General features: G+C 43.4%; 2 protein-coding genes across 2 annotated transcripts in view; one reads left to right on the forward strand and one right to left on the reverse strand.

Annotated features, from left to right (window-relative positions):
- Positions 1-9,442, reverse strand: part of LOC127643878 (NACHT, LRR and PYD domains-containing protein 12-like) — a 129,588-nt gene extending 120,146 nt beyond the window's left edge. Inside the window, exon 1 of the mRNA XM_052126807.1 lies at positions 9,433-9,442. The gene's annotated coding sequence lies outside the window, so the exon portion shown is untranslated. The remainder of the gene's footprint in view (positions 1-9,432) is intronic.
- Positions 9,443-12,070: 2,628 nt separating this feature from the next.
- LOC127643897 (uncharacterized) lies at positions 12,071-14,980 on the forward strand. Its single transcript, XM_052126833.1, has 2 exons — positions 12,071-12,197; positions 13,490-14,980. The coding sequence occupies exons 1-2, from the start codon at positions 12,168-12,170 to the stop codon at positions 14,453-14,455; spliced, it is 996 nt and encodes a 331-aa protein (XP_051982793.1). The 5' UTR covers positions 12,071-12,167; the 3' UTR covers positions 14,456-14,980.
- Positions 14,981-18,380: the final 3,400 nt, after the last annotated feature.

Consider the following 18,380-nt stretch of genomic DNA (forward strand, 5'->3'; position numbering starts at 1 on the left):
GGCTGCACCGGACCATTCGACTCGGTTACGCAATTCAGTTTGCCCGGCTCCCGCCCCCCTTCAGGGGCGTTCGCTCTTCCGCAGTACACGGCGAGCACGCCGGTTCCCTGCGTACGGAAATCGCGACCCTCTTAGCCAAGGGCGCGGTAGAGCCCGTCCCTCCAACCGAAATGAGGAAGGGTTTCTACAGCCCTTACTTCATTGTACCCAAAAAAGGCGGCGGCTTACGACCAATCCTGGACTTGCGAGTTTTCAATCGGGCCTTGTTAAAACTCCCGTTCAAAATGCTCACGCAGAGAAATATTCTGGCTGGCGTTCAGCATCTAGATTGGTTCGCAGCGGTGGACCTGAAGGACGCGTACTTCCACGTCTCAATTCTGCCACGACACCGACCCTTCCTACGGTTCGCGTTCGACGGCCAGGCGTTTCAGTACAAAGTCTTCCCCTTCGGCCTGTCTCTGTCCCCTCGCGTCTTCACGAAAGTCGCAGAGGCGGCCCTTGCCCCGCTACGAGTAGCCGGCATCCGCATTCTCAACTACCTCGACGACTGGCTCATCTTAGCACACTCTCGAGAGTTACAATGCACAAACAGAGACCAGGTGCTCCGGCACCTCAGCCGCTTGGGGCTTCAGGTCAACTGGGAAAAGAGCAAGCTCACTCCGGTTCAGAGCATCTCTTTTCTCGGGTTGGAGTTAGACTCAGTCTCAATGACAGCACGTCTCACGAGCGAGCGTGCTCAGTCGGTGCTGGACTGCCTCGCTTCCTTCAAGCCAGGCACAGTGGTCCCTCTAAAACTTTTCCAGAGGCTCCTGGGGCATATGGCGTCCTCCGCGGCGGTCGCGCCGCTGGGGTTGATGCATATGAGACCACTCCAGCACTGGCTCCAGACTCGAGTCCCGAGACAAGCATGGCACCGCGGCACGCATCGGGTAAGGATCACCCCCGCCTGCCTCAAAACACTCCGACCCTGGACAGACCTCTGCTTTTTACGGGCAGGAGTGCCCCTGCAGCAGGTGTCCCGACGCGTCCTGGTCACAACCGACGCCTCCCGGTCCGGGTGGGGTGCCGTGTGCAGCGGGCACGCAGCAGCGGGCCGTTGGAAAGGGGCCCCGCTGCGTTGGCACATCAATTGCCTGGAGTTGTTGACCGTCCTTCTTGCTCTCAGGAAGTTCCTCCCGTTAGTTCGGGACAAACATGTCCTCGTGAGATCGGACAGCACCACGGTGGTGGCGTACATAAATCGCCAAGGCGGCGTACGCTCCCGCCACATGTCACAACTCGCCCGCCGTCTCCTCCTATGGAGCCGGCAGCGACTCAAGTCGCTGCGTGCCACTCACATCCCCGGCAAGCTCAACGTCGTAGCGGACGCGCTATCACGACAACGCCTGCCCGGCGGCGAGTGGAGGCTTCACCCCCAGTCGGTCCAGCTGATCTGGGAACGGTTTGGCAAGGCCCAGGTAGACCTGTTCGCCGCCCAGGAAACCTCCCACTGCCCGCTCTGGTACGCCCTAACAGAGGCTCCCCTCGGGACAGACGCGCTGGCACACAGCTGGCCCCCGGGGCTGCGCAAGTACGCATTTCCCCCAGTGAGCCTTCTTGCACCGGTGCTGTGCAAGGTCAGGGAGGACGAGGAGCAAGTCACGTTAGTGGCCCCCTACTGGCCCACTCGGACTTGGTTCTCGGAACTCAGGCTCCTCGCGACAGCTCCTCCCTGGCGAATTCCCCTGAGAAAGGACCTCCTCTCTCAGGGACGGGGCACGCTCTGGCACCCGCGCCCAGACCTCTGGAACCTCCACGTCTGGTCCCTGGACGGGACGCGGAAGAGCTAGCCGGCTTACCGGCGACCGTTGTGAATACCATCAACCAAGCCAGAGCTCCCTCTACCAGGCACCTTTACGCCCTAAAGTGGCGCTTGTTCGTAGATTGGTGTTCTTCCCGAACTGAAGACCCGCAGAGGTGCTCTATCAAGTCTGTGCTCCTATTCCTACAGGAGAGGCTGGACAGGAGGCTGTCCCCGTCCACCCTCAAGGTGTATGTTGCCGCCATTGCCGCCCACCACGATCCTGTAGACGGCAAGTCTTTGGGCAAGCACGACCTGATCCTCAGGTTCCTGAAAGGCGCCCGGAGGTTAAATCCCTCCAGGCCAGGCCTAGTTCCCTCCTGGGATCTCTCGGTAGTCTTGGCAGGACTCCAGAGACCCCCCTACGAGCCGCTTGAATCAACTGGACTCAGGGCCCTCTCTCTTAAGACGGCCCTGCTGATCGCGCTCGCCTCTGTCAAGAGGGTCGGGGACCTGCAAGCGTTCTCTGTCAGCGACACTTGCCTGGAGTTCGGTCCGGCAGATACGTCTGTGATCCTAAGACCGCGACCGGGCTATGTGCCCAAGGTTCCTACCACACCATTCCGAGATCAGGTAGTGAACCTGCAAGCGCTGCCCCGGGAGGAGGCAGACCCAGCCCTTCCGTTGCTGTGTCCAGTGCGCGCCCTGCGCATTTACCTGGACCGCACACAGAGCACCAGACGCTCTGAGCAGCTCTTTGTCTGCTTTGGGGGACGGCAGAAAGGGAATGCCGTCTCCAAGCAGAGGCTCGCCCACTGGATTGTCGATGCCATCACACTGGCTTATCACACCCAGGCCGTGCCCCTACCCTTACGGGTCCGAGCTCACTCAACAAGGGGTGTTGCGTCCTTGTGGGCACTGGCCAAGGGCGCCTCCCTAGCAGACATCTGTAGAGCCGCGGGTTGGGAAACACCCAACACCTTCGCGAGGTTTTACAACCTCCGCGTTGAGTCGGTTGCGTCTCGTATTTTCTCAGGTCCGAGCCCGTAGAACTCGGTAACACGTAGACCGACCGGCCGGGTGGATCGCTTGCGCCCAGCGCCCTTTTCCTGACTTCAAGGTTAAGTAGTGCGCCTCTTTCCCAGGGCGCCCCACTCCGAGTCGGGACCCTGGTCGATTCCTCCCCAGCCCTCCGGGTCCGCGGTTCAGCGGAGGAACTCGCCGACCCAAGCCACTGTGGGTACCCTGATGGCTACCCTGTACTGGTACAGGTGCTCCACAGGTAGAATAGAAGGCCTCCTGCCGGACGCCCCCTGTGTGTATTTCCACGGTTCTGTCCCCTTACGAGCGGACCCCCGTGTCTCCCTTAGGCAGTTACAGCTGCCCCGGTCGCCGTGCTGTAGCAACTCCCCCCTTCGAGGCTGGGATCTACCACCGCACCTTACTTTCCACATGAGCCCTAAGACGGTCGTGTGACGTGTCTACCACTTTTCCTCCCCAAGAAAAAGGGCAGGTGTGGTCTCCGCAGGGTCTGGGTAAGACCCCCTTCCCTATATGCGTGTAAGGGCCCCGGCCGTGATTGCTCTATGCGAGAAACATAGAGAGAAAAGAGGCCCAGCCAGGCTGGCCCGTTCCCATGTTGGCAAACATCGCCTTGTTCCCCTCCCAGGGTAACTAGAAGGATCCCGATGTTCGTATGGGGCATTGGGGAAGGGTACGTGCAGCCGGGTACAGACGATGCGTGGCACTGGATGAATCCCTGTATCGGCAGTTCACGTACACGGTTCAGCACATGGCAAGATTGGAATGGGTCCCCTAGTGTCGCTTCTCCGACACAACGTGGAGAGAGCGACAGAAGGGGAACGTTTGGTTAACCTCCGTTCCCCGAGGGAGGGAACGACACGTTGTGTCTTTCCTCCGCCATGTCATTGAACCGAGCCACTGTTGTGGCCGGACCATTTCCGGCTCCTCAGAAAAATCCTGAATGAACTCCCGTATTTGCCCCGCTTAAATACCCGTATGTCCGGGGGCGGGGTATGCAAATACTGACTGCCAACTCCCATTGGCCCTTTTCAATAAGATCAGAGGTGGATATCGGCGCTCAAGAGAGACCCCTAGTGTCGCTTCTCCGACACAACGTGTCGTTCCCTCCCTCGGGGAACGGAGGTTACATACGTAACCAAACGTTTTTTGCACATGTTCTTTGGAGTAGCCTTCCATATAAATACCATGATATAGGCCTACTGTATATAGTAAAAATACCAAGGTTTTACCATATTGTAGCATCATTGAACCATGATACTGTCACAGCAGGCTTTTGAGAAAGGTCCATCCATCCATCTTCAACCGCTTATCCGAAGTCGGGTCGCCACCCTTCTGAGGAAGCCCATTTCGGCCGCTTGTACTCGCGACCTAGTTCTTTCGGTCATGACCCAGCCTTCATGACCATAGGTGAGGGTAGGAACAAAAATTGACCGGTAGATCGAGAGCTTTGCCTTCCGGCTCAACTCTCTTTTCGTGACAACGGTGCGATAGAGCGAGTGCAATACCGCCCCCGCTGCCCTGATTCTCTGGCCAACCTCCCTCTCCATTGTCCCCTCACTCGTGAACAAGACCCCGAGGTACTTGAACTCCTTCACTTGGGGGAATACCTCCTTCCCTACCCGGAGTACGCACTCCATCGGTTTCCTGCTGAGAACCATGGCCTCAGATTTAGAGGTGCTAATCCTCATCCCAGCTGCTTCACACTCGACTGCCAAGTGATTCAGTGAGAGCTGAAGGTCACGGACCGATGATGACATGAAGACTACATCATCTGCAAAAAGCAGCGATGAGATCCCCAGCCCACCGAACCGCACAACTTCCCCACCTCAAATATGCCTCGTTATCCTGTCCATGAATATCACAAACAGGATTGGTGACAAAGCGCAGTCTTGGCAGAGACCAACCCCCACATGGAACGAACTCGACTTTGTGCCGAGGACCCGGACACAGCTCTTGCTTTGGAAGTAGAGGGATTGGATTGCCCTAAGAAGGGACCCCCCCACCCCGTACTTCTGCAGCACCTCCCACAGTCTCTCCAGGGGGACCCGGTCATACGCCTTCTCCAGATCCACAAAACAAATGTAGACCGGATGGGCATACTCCCAGGCCCCCTCCAGGATCCTTGCGAGAGTAAAGAACTGGTCCGTCGTTCCACAGCCAGGACGGAACCCGCATTGTTCCTCTTCAATCCGAGTTCGACAATCGGCCGAACCCTCCTCTCCAGCACCTTGGAGTAAACTTTACCAGGCAGGCTGAGAAGTGTGATTCCCCTGTAGTTGGCACACACTCTCTGATCCCCTTTTTTAAGAGAGGAACCACCACCCCGTTCTGCCACTCGTTAGGCACTGTCCCAAACTTCCACGCAATGTTGAAGAGGCATGTCATCCATGACACCCCCTCAACATCCAAAGCTTTCAGCATTTCTGCTCGGATCTCATCAATCCCCGGGGCTTTGCCACTGCGGAGTTGTTTGACTACCTCAGTGACCTCCCCCAGGGAAATATAATCTGATCCCCCATCAACCTCCGGTTCTGCCTCTAGCATAGAGGGCGTGTTGGGATTTAGGAGTTCTTCAAAGTGTTCCTTCCACCGCCCAATTACCTCCTCGGTTGATGTCAACAGCGTTCCATCTTTGCTGTATACAGCTTTGCTGTATACCCCTCCTAAGGTGGCGGACGGTTTTCCAGAAGCACTTTGGTGTGGACCGAAAGTCCTTCTCCGTGGCTTCTCCGAACTTTTCCCACACCCACTGCTTTGCCTCCCTCACGGCCGAAGCCGCAGCCCTTCGGGCCTGTCGGTACCTTGCAACTGCTTCCGGAGACCTCCGGGACAACAAATCCCGGAATGCCTCTTTCTTCAGTCGGACGGCTTCCCTGACCACCAGTGTCCACCACTGTGTTCGAGGGTTACCACCCCTTGCGGCACCTAAAACCTTGAGGCCGCAGCTCTCCACCGTGGCTTCTGCAATGGAAGCTTTGAACATTGCCCACTCCGGTTCAATGTCCCCAATCTCCGCAGGGATGCCTGAAAAGCTCTGTCGGAGGTGTGAGTTGAAGATCTCGCGGACGGGGACCTCCTCCAAACATTCCCAGTTCACCCACACTACTCGCTTGGGCTTCCCAGGTCTGTCCAGAGTCTTTCCCCACCCCCTGACCCAACTCACCACCAGATGGTGATTGATTGACAGCTCTGCCCCTCTCTTCACCCGAGTGTCCAAAATATATGGCCTCAGATCCGACGACACGATTACAAAATCAATCATCAACCTTCGGCCTAGGGTGCTCTGGTACCACGTACACTTATGAGCATCCTTATGTTCGAAAATGGTGTTTGTTATAGATAATAAATGACTAGCACAGAAGTCTAATAACAAACATCCACTCAGGTTCAGATCGGGGAGGCCGTTCCTCCCAATCACATCTTTCCAGGTGTCCCTGTCATTTCCCACATGTGCGTTGAAGTCGCCCAGCATCACTATGTAGTCCCCTACTGGGGCACTATTCAGGAATCCATTCAGGGTCTCCAAGAAGGCTGAATACTCTGAACTGCTGTTTGGTGCATATGCACAGATAACAGTCAGAGTCCCCCCCCCCCCCACAACCCGTAGGCTTAGCGACCCTCTCATCCACCGGGGTAAACTCCAACGTAGCGACACTCAGCCAGGGACTCGTGAGTATCCCCACACCCGCCCGTCGCCTCACACCATGGAAAACTCCAGAGAAGAATAGAGTCCATCCCCTATCCAGGAGTACGGATCCAGAGCCAAAACTGTGCGTCGAAGTAAGCCCCACCAGATCCAACTGGTAACGCTCCGCTTCCTTCACAAGTTTCGCCTCCTTCCCCCCCAGTGAGGTGACGTTCCACGTCCCTAGAGCTAGCCTTTGCCTCCTGGGTCTGGTCCGTCGAGGTCTGTCGGTTTCTCCAATGGGTGGTGGACCCAAGGGATCTTTTGAGAAAGGTAACTTTGATAAACTTTATCTTCTGCTGTGTAATGTGAAAAGATGACAATAAGTTTTTAGTCCATTCATTAATGCTAAATAATATGTATATATATATATATATATATATATATATATATATATATATATATACACAGTCAGGTCCATAAATATTGGGACATCGACACAATTCTACTCTTTTTGGCTCTATACACCACCACAATGGATTTGAAATGAAACAAACAAGATGTGCTTTAACTGCAGACTTTCAGCTTTAATTTGAGGGTATTTACATCCAAATCATGTGAATGGTGTAGGAATTACATCAGTTTGTATATGTGCGTCCCACTTTTTAAGGGACCAAAAGTAATGGGACAGATTAACAATCATAAATCAAACTTTCACTTTTTAATACTTGGTTGCAAATCCTTTGCAGTCAATTACAGCCTGAAGTCTGGAACGCATAGACATCACCAGACGCTGGGTTTCATCCCTGGTGATGCTCTGCCAGGCCTCTACTGCAACTGTCTTCAGTTCCTGCTTGTTCTTGGGGCATTTTCCCTTCAGTTTTGTCTTCAGCAAGTGAAATGCATGCTCAATCGGATTCAGGTCAGGTGATTGACTTGGCCATTGCATAACATTCCACTTCTTTCCCTTAAAAAACTCTTTGGTTGCTTTCGCAGTATGCTTCGGGTCATTGTCCATCTGTACTGTGAAGCGCCGTCCAATGAGTTCTGAAGCATTTGGCTGAATATGAGCAGATAATATTGCCCGAAACACTTCAGAATTCATCCTGCTGCTTTTGTCAGCAGTCACATCATCAATAAATACAAGAGAACCAGTTCCATTGGCAGCCATACATGCCCACGCCATGACACTACCACCACCATGCTTCACTGATGAGGTGTTATGCTTTGGATCATGAGCAGTTCCTTTCCTTCTCCATACTCTTCTCTTCCCATCACTCTGGTACAAGTTGATCTTTGTCTCATCTGTCCATAGGATGATGTTCCAGAACTGTGAAGGCTTTTATAGATGTTGTTTGGCAAACTCTAATCTGGCCTTCCTGTTTTTGAGGCTCACCAATGGTTTACATCTTGTGGTGAACCCTCTGTATTCACTCTGGTGAAGTCTTCTCTCGATTTTTGACTTTGACACACATACACCTACCTCCTGGAGAGTGTTCTTGATCTGGCCAACTGTTGTGAAGGGTGTTTTCTTCACCAGACACAATCAATTAACATTTGAATTAAAAACAGCTATTGAGTTAAATCACAGGACAGTAAGAGTTGCGGTCATTAAACATATGTAACGTAAACTCAAACAATATAGTTGGTGTTGTGTGTGCCAAAATAATACATTCTGATGATTGTGCTCATACTCGCAAATGCAATGCAAGTATAACAACAAGTCGTAAACTTAAGACAAAATCGGGGATGCAAAATCAAAATGAAGTAGTGAGACAAAAGGAAATTAACATGACTCTGAAGCTTTATAGAGCCAATGAAGTTCACAGAGAAAATGTCAAACGAAGTGCAAGATCTCAATATGTGACTGATGAAAATTATAGAAGTAAACTTAAAAAGTTCACTGCTCAGAAATAAGCAACCAATAAGCAACATCGTATCAATGTAAAAGAACAGAGCAGATGGAAGTATGCCAATTATGAAAAACATTGTATGAATAAGAAACAACTGATTAGAAACAAATATGCAAATGATGAACAACATCATATGAAAGTGAAAAAACAAAGCATAGAGAAATATGCCAAGAACGAGGAACATTGTACAAGACTGAAACAAGCAGTTGGAGATAATTATACAAACAATAATCAGTATGTGATGACGCAGATGTTATTAACAAAGAATAAACAAACTAACTCCGAGTGTAATGAAAACCAAAGGCAGGGAACCAGTCACAGAGCATCCAACAATACGAGGCAGCGCCTATAACCGTCAGAAGCAGAGATGTATCGACCGCACCCAGGAATCACACAAAGGCAGAAAGACATGAAAGACACGTCTTTAAAAAGACGGTCAATGCCAATGTGTTGCTCTAATAGAGAAATGTACTCTTTATGAGGATATGCTCATAAGATAGAGCGAGTATATATATATATATATGCTTCTAAAGAAAATGTTGAATTGATGCTCCTAAAATCACCAGAAATTAATGCTTTGGTGCTGTTTTTGCAAAATTAATAAATAAAATAAATAATTTTAAACTGCCTACAACATCATTGTACAGTAGATTGTGTACTTGATGGGCCCCAGACTCCCCAGTAATGATGAAAGCCCATAAATGTGCCTGCTGTGAAATATACTGTAACATGTGCATAGATATTTAGTGCAGTGTGCCTTTTTTTAACACCTTTGACCACTTGACCTGGTTTACAAGCACTTTACATTAAAGTTATTCCCATATATTCCCATTTATGATGCCTAAGAAACCATAACATGCACTTGCATATTTCTTCCCAACATTGTTATACTTCATGTTTTGCTAGTTTTGGTTCATACACATTAGGATTAGTATTATGTGTTATTTTGTACTATTTTGTGTAAAAAAATAATACATAGCTCTCTAATGAGGGGAGAGGGGGCACTGGACGGTCTCGCCTAGTGTGCCAAATGGGGTAGAGTCTAACCCAGGTCCAATAACTAGACTCACTTGGGGTCGAAGGTCACCATTCGATCAGAAAATGTAAGGGGTTCACACTTGGAATGGTTACGCTTCATTGACACACAGCTGAGTTCTGGAGATACTGCTTTCTTGATCTGGTACTGATCAGAAGCCCCTTTTTCTTTCCTCTCATAAAGACTGATGTTGGAGGCAGTGTACCCGTCATCTCTCTCCATAATTACACTAGGTCTGTTTTGAATACATAAATGAATATATATATAATACCCGAGCTATCCTCTTGTAGTTTCACCCCTGACAGATCTCTTGAGTACAGAATGTAAGTTCGTATGGAGCCCTGAGTGTGAGTCCAATTTCCATGCAGCTAAACATTTTTTGTGTAACGCTCCAGTTCTGTCTGCCCCAAATTTCACCTTTCCATTTCCATTTAGTCTGCAGGTAGATGCCAGTGCTTATGTAGTGGGTGCAGTGCTTCTACAAGAGGATAGCTCGGGTATTGAACATCCGGTGTGCTTTTTCTCTAAAAAGTTCTCAAAATGCCAAAGATGGTGTAGTACCACAGAGAAAGAGGCATTAGCCTTGTTACTGGCTCTTCAGCGTTTCGAAGTCTATGTAGGGTCTGGCAACGGCAAACCGATAGTGGTTTACACAGACCACAACCCTTTGATATGTCAAACTCTAACCAGCGGTTGATGAGATGGTCGCTCATCATACAGGAATTTAACCTGCACATGCGTTATAAAAAGGGAGTGGAAAATGTTGTAGCCGATGCACTGTCCAGAGCTCATAATACTGAAAGTTAGAGGGTGAATAAAAAAATGGTTACTGTTAAGTCCAGTTTTGCTGGTGGCAAAATAAGTAAGGGTGGGTGTGTTACGTCCCAGGGTGTATCTTTCTTTCTTTATTATCCAAACATGTTTTTGTTTTCTTTTTAGTTCCTTATCACTTGTTAGTTTTCTTCCCGACCCTTAGACAGGGAGTAAATATAACAATATACAGCTGGATTTGGAAGTACACATTCTGATTTACATAAAGGACCTGACCTGCTAAAGAGAGACGGACTCCATCCGTCCAGGGAAGGTGCCACTCTCCTCTTGTAATTTGGTTCATAGTCTTAATAATGATAGTATTTGACTAACTGGGGCCCAGGTCAGGAAGCAGACAAACTGGTTAATCCGAACGTCTGCCTAGCAACCTAGAGACATCACACAGGTCACATAAACTACAACACATAGAGACTGTATCACCTAGATATCTCATAGAGACTGTGTCTGTTCCCTGACCTACCGAGCACAAAACTCTCACTAAATAATTTATTAAAAATTTAGATTAAAGTCAAACTTGAAAAAAACAAAACAATTTAAAGATAAACATCATATAAAGATAGGGCTACTAAACATTAGATCTCTTTTTACAAAAGCATTAATTATAAATTATAACAGATCATAGTTTGGATGGGCTCTGTTTGACTGAAACCTGCTTAAACCGGATGAATATATTAGTTTAAATGAATCTACTCCCCCAGGTTATTGTTATAATCATGAGCCTCATCTGAAGGGTCGAGGAGGAGGTGTTAATACAATTTATAGTGAAGTTTTCGGTTTTACTCTGAAGACAGGAAATTAAAGTAAGTCTTTTGAGCTAATAATGCTTAATGTGACACTGTCAGATATAAATAAAAAAACTCTGTCATCTTTTGCACTTGCTACACTATATAGATGCAGGGTGGGAATTGATTTTATCCATCAGGAATGAATTGGATCATGACATTTAGGCATTACAGGTGGTTGAAATCAGTTTTGCTCTTGTTTTTGCCCATGCTGTCATTGACGTCAACGGAAAGTTGTTCCACAGGAAAAGCAAGATATTATACTTTGGTTACAGATTACAAAGACCATTTTTGGGAGGACTATGTACCTTCAAAATTGGTTTCTTACAATAAACATACTGGTAAAAGACACTTTTTCCTTTTGCACAGCCCTATACATCAACTACTCATCTACTGTAAATGTTATGTTGCTTATATGTAAACAAACTGATTGTACCATTGTTATTATTTTTACATTTGAATTAAAAGATCACTGCAATGATAACCAATATTGAATGTTTAGATCCACCTGTAAAAAAAAAAGAGGAACATTTTAAAAACAATTTTAAATCACTCTTCGAAGCAAAAAGTCCAACCACTGATTTTGAAATGAAACACATATGAAACTATATTTAAACTTTATTAAGATGGTGTGGATTGAATCTGATCATAACTGCCAATCTCTAGTCTGCATAGAGGTCTTAACAAGGCACATCCCATTGTCCAATTTAAGACAAAAAAAATGAAATATAACAATAACATAAGTCATTTACTCCTAAAACCGCGCTGCCACGAGGACCAGGAAACAGGATGGGGAAAAGTGGGACAAAAGGTGAACTTGAACCAATAATTAGTGGGAATTGGGATTCCAAAAGTGGGAGAAAAGGGGGTAAAAAAAATATTATATAGTCAACTTCTCTTTCTATCTCACATTATTATAATTTTTTTTATTCATTTGTATTGAAACAACAACAGAACATTAAAGAGTTTGCTTCGTGATTATGAAAGACAAAGTTGATAGGTTTCGTTTCTGAAGAAAAAGCTCTGCCCCCACACAAACTGTGTGATGTGGAGAGACAGGTAGACTATAAAACCAGACGAGGATGTTCTGGATTCACTCTCAAAAACACAGACTGGGATAACATTGAACTTTTCTTGATATCTTAAACCTCACAAAATGGCACATGCTGATCAAGCTGTAAATGACGTAAGTAATCTATTTTATTAACAATTGATATCAAATCATCAAATAATTCCAGTCAGAGACAAGTCAGGATAATAGAGACAACCAACTCTAACACTTACTGAAGAAATAATGGGAAAGCTTCCTCTTTTGCTGATAATGTCATGGTTTGTTACACCCATTACTGCTATCCTCATGTTGTACTACTGGGGCATTATCTGATGTGGAAACTGTTCTAGTTAGTGTTTAAAGGGTCATGAAACACTAAACGACATTTTCTGAGATGTTACCAGATATGTATGTGTTACACATGATAGAAGACAAAGTAAAAATCCATTATTTTTCATTTAGGGATTTTATGCGCTACTTTTGTCTTCTGATTTATTTATTTTTTTACGTCTTTCGTCTTTCAACGGGCTCTGCCCTGTATATAGCGGATCGTCGTGTCATCAGTGTCTCATTAATATTAATGAGACTGTGCCCTTATCCTATGAGAACGGGCTGTCTCATGATTATTCATCAAGAGTCTCGGTGTCTTCAGAATTCACTTCATATAATACAGACGCGCTGCTGACAGAGGGACAGGATAGACTTTCAATCTTTGCCAAAATCTATTAAATGTTTGTGCAGCACGCATTTATTAACATTAGTGTTTTGACATTTACTTGTGCATTAAATTACAGATATAAAATGACCAGTGTGATTCTGTGTACTGTATTGTGAGCAGTGTACTTTATTTGTGCATTCTGTTATGAGCAATTGTGAGACTCTATGATGCTGTTAACTGCATTAGTGAGATGAGTGACTAGATCAGACAGTTGTGTTCCTTAAAGGGAAAAAACAGACGGCATTCAACATATTTAGTTAGACTTTAACTTTGCCATCTATACAAATCTTACAATTTGTCATACTTAATCCTGGTTGTATGTAAGAGCCGGCATTGTTCTCACAGCTGTCAATCCCAGTTGAGTTGCAATTTTCAAAATGGTTGTGAGGTGGACTTGAGCTGAAAGAGGCTGTTTCATGACCCTTTAAATAATGCTAAAGTGATATTGATAATCACAGTGGTATCCAGAAGAATAACATTTGACATTAGAAAAGAACTATTGCCAGCATAATATGTTGCAATGACAGTAAGCAGGGTATTAAACACTCAGTTAATACTGATTATTAAATTCATATTTTTTTGTAGATTTGTAAAAAAACAAATAAACAACCAAAAAATGTATTTAATTTTTGCGACTGATAAACCAACATGTTAACTTTGCAGTATAACATACAGTTTGCAGTTCATGTACTTTATCTTCTCTTCTCAGATCATCTTCAAACGGAGAACAAATGCACGTAACAAAGAAGAGTTATATCTTCAAGGACAACACATTAGTATAGAAGACCTGAAAAGGGCAGATGGTATAAAAGGAAAACCGGCGATATTTAAATATCTGTCAAAAGACATCCCAGAGATTCCAACCAATTATGTCATTCCTGCGTATCCAACACCAGTTGAATTTCACATCACAGAGGTGGCTCGTGTCACTAACAAGACCGGACTTCCAATGATTTGGGAGTCAAAGGGATTCAAGGGTCTTGGTGAGAATTCATTCTCCTGGTGGAGCCTAAAGATTAATGAAGAGAACATAAGAGAAGCTGAAGAGCGTTATCTAGAGAAAGAGTTCCCAGACAGAACCTCAGAACAAAGAGCAAATCAGCAGAACTTCCTACGTTCATTCACCACATCACCCTGTTTCCTAAATGACAGGTCACGCTATGGAAACTTTCGCTTTACGTTTCCTGTGACTGAACTGATGGACACATACAGGAAACAGATCTGCAATGGAGAAGATCCAATTCTCAGAGTCTTTGAGACCGTCATTTACAAGAAGGAGATTATGTATGTTGTTCTCGTTCACAGTCCTGAGATGAATCAGAAGTTTCAAGATTTTCCAGAGCTCAAATCCAGCTCATTCATTACTTATGATGAAGGTAAAATCATCTGGAAAGCACAAGCCATTTGTGAAACACACAAATGGAAGCTGGTAAAAGATCATGAGAGCAAAATGGCCACAAAAGTAGACGTTCATTCAGAAGAGTTTTATGTCTGGGATCATGTTAGCCTGGCCTTTCACATTGATTCTGTCCTTGAATTCCCTAAAATAAGGCTAAAAGAAAGCATTACCTGTTGCAAAATAGATGAAGACATAAACCTTTCAAATGGAGAAAGCTGCTCCCTTGAAGAAGCTGAGAAAATTTGGGAAGCTTTGGAAGAGGATGACAAAGAATAAAAGTATGAACCTGGAGATGAGAATGAAATGAAACACATGTTCTAGGATGTGTGTATTCAATGCCATTGTTTGATTTGATCCCCTCTTCAGCATTGAGTTTTTACATTAAACATTAATAAATGGTGGAGGATAATAATCTTTTTCTCCAAGAATGTTTTTAGTTATAGATACATGTTACTAAGTTTTAATTAAATAATACATTGATGTAATCAACGAGATGTTTTTCAAAAACATGATACAGTAACGTGTGTGGGGTCATATTATTTAGTATTATTATTGTAAGACATAAAAAGTGTGTTTAAATGATGTATCTTTAATGGTGGGCAATGTTTAGTGACAAAACTGAGGTGACAAAATAATGCTTGGTGTAAGACTTTTTATTTTGTAACAAAGTGGTGAAAATGTATTTCTAAAACAGTGGATATTGACTGTTCGATATCTCATTCAGATGTAACTTTAAAATGATGAATAAATGGTGTCATTTTAAATCTTTGATCCGATCTCTCTGAAGTGTTAAACAGATTCTGAATATTTCACAACAAAAAATGGGGTGTCATATTATATAATATTGGCATATTATATATAAAATAAATAATATTCATATAATTAAAATGCATTACATTCTTGTGGCAGAAGAGTTCATCATTAATAAGACAAGAAGCAGCTTTAGAATATAATGTATTGATTATTACCATATTATTGATCATAAGTCAATCATTGACACACAGTTCACAGTAATCCATTACACAAGTGAATTTATCAATCAGAGATTTATTATGAGGGCTTGTTTAAGGACCGTCAATGAACACATGCGTCAGACATTTATTTATTATTTTTTTAGAAACAGGCCACATAGTACACAATACTACAGATATATTTAACAATAATGCCATTATATTCATTATATTGTGTAAATGGTTTTCAATGCTTTGGAGTTGTTGGAGGTACAAAGAGTATTTAAATAATATTTCATGTCTTTACAAAAAAAGTGCAAATAGGGGCTTTATAGATATAAATTTACACTTATGTATAAAAAACTTGGCAAGAAAATAAACAGATTAATCAGAAAATATTAACTTAAGTTATCAAAACTGTGAAAACCAAATAAAACGTCTTTATAAAGCAAAGAAAAACTAGTTAAAATAGAGGTACGCACAAACAAACAACATTTTCTCCAAAATACTACATGGACACATTCCCAAAACAGGTGAGGGGCAGATTCATCTACAACATTACAGAGAGCATGTTTCTTAAATAAAGATTGACGGGGTAAAAACGGTGTAACAGTTTAAAAGACACCTCCTTAACCTCGATGGTAATTAAATATTTATGAGGTAAAGACTGTACGACCTGCATCAGACATGTTTGTGTCGCGTCTCGGGTGTGTTGCGTCATAAAAATCAAATGTTTAATTCACTGTGTCAAGTTAAATTTAGTTTAATACTCAATCTTTAAACACATCACATTTGCGCTCCTTCAAGTGTGTCTGCTGACGGGTTGTTCATGTTTTGTTCACTGTATAATCTGTGTGTTGCTCATACAGCTGAAATTTCACTTACTGCCCTCTGGAGTAAACAGGTGGTACTCGATTGACAGCCCTAATTTAAATACCTACACAATGATCATTTCTGTTCATGTGGTTCATGAAAAAGTATCTTGACTTTAAAATGATGTTGTCTTTTACTGCCTTTTTAGCCATGGCACTCTTGTAAAAGAGATTGTTTTTGGGGTACTAGGTAATTAAAGGTTTGTAATATTTAATTTTAAAGACATGTTTTACACTAAAATGTTTAATCTTTTAAATTCCTTATCCTGTTTGATGTGCTGGACAATAATTAACAACAGCAAACGACACTGGAACATCTTTAACCCTTTAAGATTGGATGGGCTCAAAAAGTAGAATACAACCAGCATACACATATGTTTTACTCACAGACACAAATATAGTGAGTAATAGCTGTAAGTGTAAGTCTTTGACAATTATGATGGTGTTGCTTATACACCGAGTTTTTGCTTATAACTTCACAAAAAATAAACAGAACATATAATATCACATACCATTACTAAGAGGAGGTTATTATCTTTAGATAATCCACATGAAGCACAATGTTACATATGACCACCAGGAGATGGCGCCAAATACACGACACAGACTCAATGATGACTCAAATGACACAGAATGAAACTCATTGTGTGAAATCTCATGACTAAAATCATGTGTGCATGCTATGCAAACCTTTAGTCATTGTTGTGTTTGCATGTGTAATTAGTTCTTATGTACAATTATTATCTTTTATTTGTTTGGAGATGTTTTTAGACACATGGAGATATTTTTGGACACTAGGATAAATAATTTTTGTAATGCTATTATTTTTAAATCACAGTCATATCAACACAATTTTTTTCTCAGATACAGGTGACATGATTGGGAACAAAAGCAGTTTTCAGAGCTGCCTTATTTACACCCAGAGATATATAACACAAATCAGAAAAATAAGAAAAAGGTACATTTTTGGGTCAATTTGTTTTTATTTTTCAGCAGTTTCTTAGATGAATATCAGAATGTATCGAAATCTATGTCATTATAAAATGTTTTCTTTACAGTGATACCAAACACTGAACCCTCTGTTGTATGTTTTGTTTTGACAATTTTTACAACAACTTTAAAATCTGAGTTAAATAAAGATATATTCATTTATCATTTCTCCGACCTCTAACATCACCAAATAATGGTTTTAACACTCCCACCATCTGCTACTAGTCCCTCGCACCATTGGTTGAGTCAATGTTGATTTGTCGGACCAGACAGATGGTCAAACAATCAAAAATGTTTTAAATGTTTACACTTTTTGATAAAATGATCATTCGAATGGTTTAATTAAGTTGTCTCTGCATATTAGGCTAAGATTAGAGAATGCATTTTAATGTGCTAAATGTAAACAACTTTAAACAAAAATATAATGTAATCTTACAAAAACACAAAATCTGATTACCTGTGTCTCAAGGCTGCTATGGCTGAATCAAAACAAGCATTTGTGATATTGTTTACAGATAATAATGATAGTAATAATAATATTAAAACAAGCATTTCACATTATATAATTGTTATGTTGTGATCTGGAGCAGCTCTGATGCTACACGTAGACAGATTTGATCTCAGTTTTATTAGTGACTCGCAAGTCTGCTGACCTGCATTTCTCAGTCACAATACAGTATCCATGGAGTAATGATGGGAAAATTAAGCTTTCTGAAGCAATGTGGCTTTCATTACAAATGTATTGACATTGGGTTTATTCCTCAAAGACTCAAAGATTTACTGCCATCTGGTGGTCCAAAACAAATTAAGCACAACTAGTAAGCCATAAACTAGTAAACCTTGTAATAAAATGCTATTATTTATAACTAAAGTAAGTGCTTATAAATAAATAAGTAATAAACAAGTGAAGGCAAAAATTATTTGAGTTAAAATGTGTTCTGTTAAAAAACACAAGCAAGTTCTTAAAGTAAATGAATAACTGATAATTAATGTGTAGATAGAAAACAAAATGTGTGTGCAGGCTGGGCTGTATCATTTTATTAAAATGGGAATTAAATGTGCTTATCTGACTTTATGCGATTGCATTGGTTCAAACTTGTTCTGGGATGTGTGCTTCTTTTTAACCAGACACTGAAGCAGCTACATGGTTTTCAGACAAAAGAAGCTTTGAATGTCACAGATCATGTTTTTCTCCCAAAAATGATTGAAGCTCTGATAGAGTTCTCTCGACGTTGTGTCGGAGAAGCGACACTAGGGGTCTCTCTTGAGCGCCAAATATGCCTCTGAACTATTAAAAAAGGCCAATGAGAAGTTGGCAGACAGTATTTGCATACCCGCCCCCGGACATACGGGTATAAAGGCGATACTATGAGTTCATTCAGAAATGTT

This window comes from Xyrauchen texanus, chromosome 5 (assembly GCF_025860055.1).
Source record: "Xyrauchen texanus isolate HMW12.3.18 chromosome 5, RBS_HiC_50CHRs, whole genome shotgun sequence".
Classification (NCBI taxonomy): Eukaryota; Metazoa; Chordata; class Actinopteri; order Cypriniformes; family Catostomidae; genus Xyrauchen; species Xyrauchen texanus.

Bases quoted from the DNA above. Each gene is read 5' to 3' on its own strand.
- LOC127643897 (XM_052126833.1), top strand. From the start codon at position 12,168: ATGGCACATGCTGATCAAGCTGTAAATGAC. The intron at 12,198-13,489 runs GTAAGTAATCTA...TTCTCTTCTCAG, and splicing joins CTGATCAAGCTGTAAATGAC to ATCATCTTCAAACGGAGAAC.